The sequence below is a fragment of the Ambystoma mexicanum genome, chromosome 2p (assembly GCF_040938575.1).
Source record: "Ambystoma mexicanum isolate Mex_15411 chromosome 2p, UKY_AmexF1_1, whole genome shotgun sequence".
In the NCBI taxonomy this organism is placed as follows: Eukaryota; Metazoa; Chordata; class Amphibia; order Caudata; family Ambystomatidae; genus Ambystoma; species Ambystoma mexicanum.
In genome coordinates, this window is record NC_090923.1 from 1,094,776,434 (window position 1) to 1,094,787,543 (window position 11,110).

General features: G+C 47.5%; 1 protein-coding gene across 1 annotated transcript in view; it reads right to left on the reverse strand.

The window, feature by feature from the left end:
* Window positions 1-10,241, reverse strand: part of BATF2 (basic leucine zipper ATF-like transcription factor 2) — a 94,074-nt gene extending 83,833 nt beyond the window's left edge. The window contains exon 1 of the mRNA XM_069645080.1: window positions 10,081-10,241. Within this exon, the coding sequence (XP_069501181.1) occupies window positions 10,081-10,152 (72 nt within the window). The 5' untranslated portion in view covers window positions 10,153-10,241. The remainder of the gene's footprint in view (window positions 1-10,080) is intronic.
* Window positions 10,242-11,110: the final 869 nt, after the last annotated feature.

Below are 11,110 nucleotides of genomic sequence, written 5' to 3' on the forward strand. Positions count from 1 at the left end.
TTTCATGCTGCTGGTGCGGTGCCGCCCCTCCATCACCCCGATCACACTTGCACATTTAGACATGCAAACAGACTGGCACGCAGTCACAGAGTATCAAGATGTTAAACATGCGCTCGCATACATACAAACACTTTAAACGTACCTTCTCTCCAGCCAGTAGGACCAGGGCGTTGGGATGCACCAAAGGAGGGGTGAGGTGAAAAGGGAGAACTTGAGGAACACGTGTAACACGTGGCACGGTCTCCATGCTTGCTTAGCAACTCACTGGCAGCTGCGAACGCCAACAACAGGCTGCTGTGCCACTAGCAGCTAGTTGTAGAAACAATGTTTACCTCAATAAAAAGTGCCAGCATAGCGCTCAAAGGCAGGAGGAACGAAGGGGAGTGGGGAGTTTGTTGGGGGGAAGGGGGGGCGAGGAGGAGGGCTGTCACATAGCAGCGGGCGCTTTTTTTCTTTTCGAGGCAGTGGCGTCACTAGAATGAAACGAGCATTTATGCAATCAGGCTTTTCCCAATGCTGTCTTGTAAGGGTCGGGCATAAACTTGAAGGGACGCGGGACAATCGCCCCATCCGCATTTTCACAATATTACATTAAGACAGTAACCAAGGCAGGGCTTCAAACTGGGCTGCAGCTTGCCCAATCTTTTTTAACCACCGATTTTGGAGGAAAGCAGTGATCTTATTAGGAGGCTGCCTGCAACAATTGTGGAATGCAGAGTGAGAGGAGCCCTGTATAGTCACCAAGTCATTTCACGCATAACATTCTTTTATTTTAACTACGATATCAGCTTTGTGGACAACTCTTTTTTTGTTTAAAGAATTGGCATCCAGCCTTTAGCAACAATCTTGCACATAACTCTTCTAGTCCGTCTGGCGGGGTACCACGATTTAAAAACACCCGTTATCACCCCTCAATTGCAAAAACGTGATGCTGCTATACATGAGTCCATCATTTGGAACGGATGGTTGCGGCTCGAAGCCAGCTGCATGAGGGTATCATGGAGATTAACCCGAGTTTAGCCAAGCGCACGGCAGCACTAAGGCTGTTAACACGATACCACCCAAAACCAAGTAGACTAAGGGGATTCCGCAGCCTTGGTGCTGCTCAACTTGCCTGTGGCCTTCAAGAGGGGATCAAGACATTCTTCTAGATGGAGCAAGACATATTGCCATTTCAGAGACATCCTGGAATGGACATTTTTGTTTTCCAAATGGTGCACAAGAATATGGGGGTGCCAACTCGGTGTCCCCACTCCTATTCAAGGTGTGCGGGTGCCTATTCACAGCGCCAATGAAGAACGGTGGCATCAAATCTCACAAATAAGCAGATTAGGTGCTTCCAAGTTGTCAAATTCTCAAACCCATAAGCCTCAATGGCTGCACGACAAACAGTTGAAACTTAATCCATCAAAAACAAAGACACTAGTGCACAGACCAGATACTTCTCTTTTGCAAACTAATATTGATCAACAGAACTTAAACCAGGCCTCACAATTTAAACTCACTGCTAGTGATAAGGGACTCTTGCTGAGCAAGAGATGTTGTGCTGTGTGTGAATGGGGAGAAGTGAGGGTGCGACTGAGTCACTATACCTGGTGACTAGCTTGCAACCGTTTAATCCTGCTTAGACAGTGCCTGGTTCCAGTAATGGAGGGGAGAAACCTTGGGGATTGAGTTTGGTCATGGTTCGGACCAGGAGGTAGCAGTCGCGCACTCTTTTTTTCTGTCTGAATACACTGAAGCATATCTTCATATCTAGAGGGACCAAGTAGAAAGATCAGCACTGGCGTCACAGAGGCTAACGTTTGCCTATGCCTTATCCCTAGACTTGCCCGCCCATGTACTGAAAAGACTACACAATTGCAGAACGCTGCAGTCAGGAAACCCCTTGTAAAGCACCATGCATAGCGCATGAAGCCATCAACATGGGGCTCTCTTGCTGCAAGAGACCACTACGAGGAAGGGACCAACCTGTCCGCTGAAGCCTATCAGTCAATTGGTAGGCCCCTTTACTAGTAAAAACGAACATTCGGGCGGCAGGGCCATTCATTACCCGACCCCATGGCTATGCAATGCCCTACCTTTGAGCAAGAGATCAGAGTGTCTGCTACTTCCCTCCACCTCCTCCCAACAAATAGAACAGCATTTGCACCAGCATGGATTTTCATGCCAGCGCAAATGCTGTGGATTCCTATGGAGTCCGCCTGCTTTTCACACCAGCATAAACGCAGGTGGGCGCCATTGTAAATGCTGCCTGCATGACTACAGGTCAAGCTGATGTTTGGACAATCCAAAGGGCTATTGGCAGATCACTCGCAACCATAGGCGGCAAGTACATGGCGGCAAACGTTGCAACTCCCCCATTCGCCCGAGAAATCTTGGAGCAACGTGAGCAGGATTGATCCTCTATATATTGACCCCATAAATAATGTCACGCATGCCATTTCCCGGCCACTATATGTATGGCGACATTATTTACGGGGACAATATTACCCGATACCAAATCATGTTCTGGCTCCTGCCTCGTCCTCTTTGCTGCTGCCAGTTAAGTGCTTTTCTTTTCGTACTTCGCTGTCCCACTTAAGTTAATTGTTGTTTTTTTTGGTGCAGCAGAGTTCTGTAGTGGTCTTCTTGTGTGCAGCTGGTCACAAAGTGGCAATGAGTCTGGGCCTGGTGAAGGGCCTTCTGCAGTCTCTGCGGTGCAGGCTCAGCAACTGGCACAATTGCATTCCTCTCTGTTGGGGGTTGTGCAATCTCTATCCTCATCTATGGCTACCAACTTGGCAAAGCTATCAGAGGGGCATCACATGGGCAATAAAGGGATGCCCCCCCGTTGAGATGGCTCATGAAGAGGAACAGTTTTGGTCGGCTAAGTGGTCAGGACCGGAGGAATCAGTTATGCAGGCACCTTTGAAGAAAGAGTCGGGGGGCAAAGTATGGGCACAAGTCCTCCAGAGGTGGCAAGGAAAGTGAAGGTGGTGTGTGCGCCTCAGTCAAAGAAGGTGGCCCGGGGTACAGGGACAGGCCCTGTGTCCATGGTGGCAGGGGCAAGTGTGGCGCTGAAAAAGCAGGATGCCGCAGTCTCCCCTTCTGGGAGTGATGGGGAAATCGGATTCCTGCGACCTGGGTAGATATGGCTCTGCGCCCCTTATGGGTGAGGGTAGCGCAGCACCGGAGGCAGCACAGGAGATGCTGGATGCACAGGGGTTGCATTTATTTGATCCCTTGCTGTTGCCCAACCTGGGTCCCCGGAGTGGGTGCCCCCCCCCCCGTGGCACGGCATTTGGAAGCCATTGGAGAGGAAAAGAATAGGCTACAGTCAGTGTTCCCTAGGCAGTCCACTTTTCAAAAGGTCACCGTGACCCCGCAGTTTTGCCAAGTCAGGCAAGGATCCTAAAAAAGGTTTGGATAGGGCTCTGAAGTTGGGTCAAGATAAAGTGCTTGATGTTACGCGACCTCTTGCAAAGATTTCTGATCTTTCGGAAGAAGCACTGGAGCAAGGTTGGTGGACTCCAGGGCCTTCGGCAGTGGGTGCAGAGGGCCATTTGTTTATTGGGCAACGCCAATGCGGCTATGGAGCGGAGCCCCGGAAAAGTGTGTTGTTTGCCCTAGACCCCAAGTTGGCAGATTTGGCCCCAAGAGAGAGCCCGGGGTTCAGGCGGGCACACACTTGGAGACAAGTTTATTAAAGATATATCGAAGTATGTGGGTCACTATACTTCGCTGGATAAGGCACAGGCCTCTCTGAAGAGGGATTTTGCAGGCGTGTTTTTTGGACGGGCTAGTAAAGGACAGGATCGCTTACCCGGCTGTCTCAGTCAAGGCCCTAACCTTCAGTCACAGTTTGTGCAGCCGTCAGCAGAGCCGCCCTGGCTCAAAAACGACCATCCGCAGCATGCTAGAGGATGGCGGGTAAGACCGAGCCCCCCCCCCCCCGAGGTAGCCAGAGTTCCAGGACGCACAGAGGTGAGCCTTCCTCTATTGCCAACTCACAATTCTTTCTGAGGCAAGTTTACTGGGTTTTTCCATTCTTGGTGCGTGCCCACACACAATCCAAGGGTGCTGCAGACTGTTTAGGGGTTCCACATACAGTTTTACAAGGAGCCCTTCAGGTCACGCCTCCGAAGCATATCGTTTTCTCGAAGGAGAATGTGCAGGTGATAGATAAGAAGGTGCAAAACCTGCTCCGAAAAGGGGCGATTCACCAGGTGACCTGGCCTACCCCTGCGACCGGTAATCAATCTACGGGAGTTCGATATGTTCCTGAAATGCAACCATTTCAAGATGGAAAGTATTCATCTTATGAGAGACACTCTCCTTCCGGGGGATTGGATGATGAGGTTGGATCACAAAGATGCTTACTTGACCATACCTATTCACAGCCCGCACCAGAAGTGCCTGCAGTTTCTAGAAATGGGCATTGGTATAGAAAAAAAACGTAAAAACTGGCTCCTCACCCAGGAGACTCCGTAAATGCATGCTTCTTCTTGCCAATCTGTAATCATCTGCTACATTTCTATGCTATACTTCTATAAATTTAATATATATAAATTATATAGCGCTTCTTGTTGTATATAACTTGCTGCATATAACTCATGGATGTATATCTTTGTGCCTGTATGAAACTCATTGTGCAACCTTACGTAATGCGCCAAGATACCTTACAGTAAGGTGCGCTATATAAATCAATAAGTATCCATACCATTCAAGCTGTCATTAGGCCTGCGGTGCTTCACGAAGGTGACGAAGCCGGTAGTGGCAGCCCTCAGGACTCGGTACATCATTTGTCTAGACAACATGCTTTTGATGTCACAGTCCAAGGAGCCAGCCCTATGTCCGTTATAGATCACGGTATCATTGTTGCAAAGCCTGGGGTTCGTGGTCAATTTGGAGAAATCTCAGACACAGCCGAGTCAGAGGATAGATTTCTAGGGGTTTCAGATCGAACTGTGCAAGCAACCCTGTTGCCACTGGCCAATATCAAGGCAAACAAAAAAGAGATGGTTTATCCTGGCGGCTAAAATGGTGTCGTTCAGAACGCTGGCGCGGATTGCAGGTCTTTAGTAGGCATCTATGGGGCCTCTCCATTATCAGGCCCTTGAGAGGCTGAAGACCGCATCAGAGGCTGGGGTTGGGTTATGTGGATTGCATGGCCCTTTCCTACAAAGCCTGGGAGGAGTTGGAGGGGTGCCTTCACCATATGCAGGCGTGGAATGGCAAGCCCATTTCTGTAATGTCCATGGAGATGGTTATCGAGTGGGATGCCAGACTTCTGCATTGGGGGCGAGATGTGGTACCCTGTGCACATGAGGGAAATTGACTACCCTGGAGAGGGGCCTTCACCAATTGTCTGGAGCTCCCAGCAGGGTCGTTCGCTCTGAAGAGTCTTGCAAAGGAGAGGGAATGTTTGCATATAATGAGCAAGATGGGAGGTCCCAGGTCTCGCTTATTAGCAGAAATTGCAAAAGATGTTGGGCATTTCTGCCTGGACAGACAGATTGTCATGGCTGGGCCTGCGCAATACAGTGGCAGACTGGAATTCAAGGTACTTGCAGAATTTCAGCGATTGGAGCCTTCATCCTGAAGTTTGCAGATGGATTGTGGGGATTTGGGATCCATGCAGGTGGAGCTTTTTGCGTCCCGCCTCAATTGTTAGGTTCCTATATTTTTCCATTGGAGACCAGACCCCGAAGCTGCATTTCAGCAGGATTGGGCAGGCATCAAAGGGTATGCTTCCCCCAGCCCCCCCTTGTCATGATTCCAAGACTGATTTGGCAGGTGAGGATGCAGAGGGCATCTTTGCTCCTCGTGACGCCTCTCTGACCAGCTCAGTCCTGGTGCCAAGCCCTGCTAGAGTTGTCCGTAGATTGCCCATGACCACTGCCCATGTTACCAGAGGCGTTACTGGATCCGGAGCAAAAGGTCTCACGAGTTGGTATTGCAGGGTCTTCTTGGGTGCACTGGTGTGCGAGGGTCAGACTTGGATCCCCTTGCAGGGCTTTCCATGGAGGTAGTACATTTTCTGGCTACCTTATCTGAGCAGGGCAAGGCCTTTTGTACAATATATTTGTATCGGCTGCCATTTCTGTGGCACATTGCTTGTTGGACAGTGTACGGGTGGGTAGTCACTCGTTGGTTTGCAGGTTTCTGAGTGAGGTCAATGTGTTGAACTCCCCCCCCCCCCCCGCCTCCCCGCGGCTAGGTACTCCACATTATGGGATGTTGGTCTGGTGTTTCACCTTTTTCCCTCATGGCCTGGTAATTCACAGGTATCGCTGAAACAGTTGTCTGCTATGCGGACAATGTTGCTCTGCCTCATTTCCTTTAGGAGGGTGTCTGATGTCAGGGCATTGGATGTGGACAACAGTACTCTGTTTGCAGTGCGTTTTTATGTTATCAGGCGCATTAAACACAATTCTTCATCTATCTCCTATCCTGCTTTTCCGTGACACGAAAAGTTGTGTGGTCAAATGTTTGAAACAATATGAACATGTTACTTCTAATATTAAATGACTCGCAGTTGCTCATTTCTTTTAAGAAGCCTTTTTGACCAGTTTCTCTTCTACGTTATCTCAGTGAGTTAGATGGGTGATGTGCCCATATGGTATTGATGTGTCCCAGTGTGGCGCCCATTCCTCTAGGGGTGCCATGGCTTTGAAATCGTATTTAGCAGGGGGTTCATTGCAGGACATTTTCAGAGCAGCTGATTGGTCTGACGATTCAATGTTCAAGGTGTTCCATTTTATGCCGGTCATGCATGCTTCGCAATTGGTGGTGAATGCGCTTTGAACGTGCAAAATCGCAGCCTCTGTGTCTTGCCATAAAAAGTCGATTTTCTTAGCTAGCTGTTTACAAAAATCGTGATTTTATTACAGACAAAAGAGGCGTAGATGCTCCCGCCCTTGTCCTCGCCTTAACCATTCAGGAAGCAACACTTGAAGAGGTGGTCCTGTTGGCTGAGAAGGCATGCACGACGGGTTCCTGTGCAAGTTTCCATTGGTTCGCTGGTGGCGATGCCGTTTCGAGCAAAGAAGAGGACAAGGCGGGAGACAGAACTATTTATAGACTATTGGTGATGGAGTGCACCTGGGTCATGGGGAGGCCAGGGCAAAGTCCTTTTTCTGTTTGTACAAGTTAACCCCGTCATGTCTTTGCTACTGGCAGTTAGTAAAGAGGTTGAAATACAAAATCTATGCCTCGTTGTCCTTAATTAAAAAAAACCCACCATTTTCGTACACAACTAGCTAAGAAAATCGGCATTTTCCAGCATTATTAGATTTGGTAGGCTGTTGAATTCCCAAATTAAATTCAGTAGACTTTTGCATGTGAAGAGAAAACATTGACCTCTACAAATGTTCATCCCATGGGGCCTGGTACATGTATTTGGATCTCTAGAGAGCCTGTGCAACCTGTATGTATGGGTTGCAGTGTTGGCAAAGCCCTGTTTGCACTTTTTAAATGTATATATTTATAGAGCTCCAAAAGGGTCCAAAGGCATAATGGGCACTAACCCAAAATGGGTACAAACACAAAACAAACAGACCTACGCCGAAAGGGCTGAAATCAGTTCCAGACTAAGGAATCCAAAAAGAAGCAAGTATCAGATTTAAAAAAAAATGTGTCTTCAAGACATGCTTGAAGATTTCCAGGGATTTAATGCTTCTCAAATCCAGGAGGCAAGGCATTCCAAGCCCCGGCTGCTGCCGCAAAAGAATACACATCGCCCTACTGTGGTTGGTTTTGTCCTGGGGACAGAGCAGGTTAGTGTCATTAGATCTTATGCCCCCCTGCACCAGTTTTTTAAGCCAGGCTTTCTACTAAATATGTACGGTAATTGCCAGACAGACATGTGTGCACTATGGTAATAACGGTGTAAGATTCTCACTTTGATGGGCAGCCAATGAAGCTTTCTTCTAGCTTGGGAGACATGATCTCTCCTTGTTAACCCCTCCATGACACTCACCACGCTATTCTAGATCGCTTCAAGTTTTGATATGTCACCCTTATTGACGCCTGCCAGTGGACTACTACAATAATCAATTTTGGAGCCGATCGTCCGAGCCAGGATGATGCAGTTGGTCTTAGACAGGAACAGTCGGATGAAAGTCAGCAATTAGCTATAATACACTGACCTAGAGACTATGCGGGTAATCTGGGGTTGCATACTCGTGGTCTGGTTCAGGTAAACCCCTAGAGTCTTGTCTTCACCTTTTCTGATAGTAACACGTTGGGGGCAGAGAGGGTTGGTCATGAGCAGCAGGATTGAAAAGCGTGAAATTGCTTTTACACTTCATTTTTCTGCCGTCCTGAGGCATAGAGAGCAGCATAGCTGAGAGCACCTCTGCCTTGCTTCCACCTCAGGAAAACACTTTATTTTACACATGCATGGGATCATGCAGGCATAAAAGAAATGGATTCCAATGGAATACTCTGCACATTTTACACAGCCAGCAAAGCGTATATGCAGCCCATGTTTTACTCATCTGAAAGAGGAGAGTAAAAACAGAGAGCAAAGGGAGGTCGTGTTAAGTAATAACGTAATTTGGCGTTGGGGAGCAGTTACATATTGACATACACGTAGGCAGTTCCCAGCCGCCAGATTTTCATCATATGCACGGTGGAGTACAAAAGTGCAGGGCAAAAGGCGGCGTATACGTGTTTCAGCCACCTTTCGCCATGCACTTTTGCACTCCACCGTGCAAAGTGAGTAAGCGATGCATGGTATGCTCACATAGCAGGCAGCGGTTATGTTTAAGTGTGAGCGCCACTTTCCATTTGAGTATGGCAAGAGGCGCTCACAATTACAATTACATGCTGCCCGACATGCGAGCAATGCAGCCTGCCATGTGAGCAAGGAAAGCAGCATTTACAATGGACCACATTCCAGTGCAAATGCTGGAGCATTTGTATGGCAGAGAGGAAGGGAGGCGGCGGAAACACAAGTTGTGCTCCGCCCCTCCTCTCTGCCACAAAACTGATTAAAAATGAGCTGTGGCGTGAATAGAAGGCATTAAAGCCTATATCACACAGCAGTGGACAAGTCTAAAAAGTTACTAGGCCTGCTCAATGCACAATTTGCCACCCCTCAAGAACTAAAAATCCCTCATGTAGGCGTAAGGTCTGGCACTAGACACTGGTGGTTGCCCGCCTGCCTAAAAGGGGATAGAAAGCCTTACACAAGGTTTTTACTACTTCCATTTATATAACGGGTCATTGCAACATGAGTTGCAAGGCAATTTCACCTGTTTAATCTCCTCTTTTGGAGTGACGAAAATTGCATGCAGGGGACCACAAAGCACGTAAGTGCAAACATAGGCAGTCCCCTGCTGGCATTTTCCATTTTTTGTTCGTTAAGAAACCAAAATTTACCACATTTCCGTGTGACAAAACGATGTACCTGTACGCTGCTTCACACCTTCAATTTTAATGTTAAACTATTTTGATATTTCTACACATTTTTGTCGCAAATCAAGATACTTAAGCATTGAGTATGTGCACAAAAAAAAAGTCACCCCACACAGCAAAAATCAAAACACCCCCGCTCGAAGCCCAATTTTAAGTTGTCTTAGACGCACAAAAACTGGAAACTCGTGCTGGCAATCTGGTGTCTCACCAACTCCACACTTCAGATGACAACACCAAACGGACCTATACACAGTGCACTGTTTGATTATCGTCCTTTATGTGCATGTACACAATGCACCCTGGTGGAGCGATAACAAACCTATGCCGGAGAACACAGCAGCTCATCAAGTCCTGTTTTCGCCCCCTTTGCAATCAGGGACATACTAACCTCAAAAGTCAGGGAAGCAAAACTACAGGTATTAGAATGTAACGAATAGACAGGACTGAACGTACTAGTGACATTTGACAACTTCAGAGCTACTGTAATTTTCTTTTTTTGTACACCAATACAATAGCGCCCCACTGTGTTCTCCTACCACCTCTGCGGGGAGTGTTTGGCACCTGCGGATAATAATTTAATAATAATTCACGCTTTGAATCAATAGTACTTATTCTATCCAGTGCATGCAGACAGTATTTCCATGCTCGAACCCTTGCGACACGGCGGTCCCTCACCTGAACTACAAAGCACATGTCTTGCGAATCTTCTGAAATGCTGCCGCAACTGCTGCTGTGCGGCGGCTCCATAAGCCTCTAAAGAGCAGGTGCGCGCGCCCCCGCGGAAACAAGAAGTCAGCGCGCGCGACATCAACCCCAAGCTGTGCTCTGTCTGTGAATGCTCGGCTGGCCTTGAGTCCTTTAAATGCTTCTTACACGCAGCCCCCACAAAATCAAACACAGAAGACGGCCAAAGAAGAGTCGATATTGTTCGCCATGTTTGAAGGATGTCATTTCATGCGTAATGAATAAAGGACGCCTGAAATACAGCTTGAACGATACTAATTCGCAAGTATAGATTACATTTGGGGAATATAAAAGTAAAAAGTGAGTACAACTGTAATGCTTGAGGAAAAATATGTAAAAACATAATTAACAAATGTAAATAGAAATGTGGGATATTTTATCATTACTAAATGTAAATAAGTAAAAGCATGTTTAACAGTTAATCTAACTGGGTCGCGTATTCATATTCCGCTGCTTTAACTGGGTGAACTCTCAATTCCGAAATGACATCTAAAATCGCTTTCCATTACCCATCTCTTTCCATTAGACATCCGGATTACGATACGCCCATGCCCCGCCCCTCCCCAATGATGACCGTCCCACTACTCTTCTTGCAGTTTCGATTTATTCTAAACCAGGTCGTTGCTTAGAAAGGGCAGTAGCGTCCGGCAAGAAGTCACGTGCTTGGAATCCCCGCAACACTTCTGGGCATCACGCCGCTTCTGAATGTTTGAGCGTGATGTAAGAGGAAGGGATGGTTGTTCTGTAATATATACTTTTAATTTGTATATTTGGTTCTTCTGCCAGTAAAACGGGTAAACGGACAGAAGACTATAATTCCGACGGCCAGATAAGAAGGGGGAATCCAACGGTTTAGGAGAAATAGCCTTCTATTGCGCACTTTCTTTGCTTTTTCTTAGTCACAAATGGCATTCCTTCCTAATCCATATCTGACGAAATGTCTACTGCTCTGCAGGAGTGC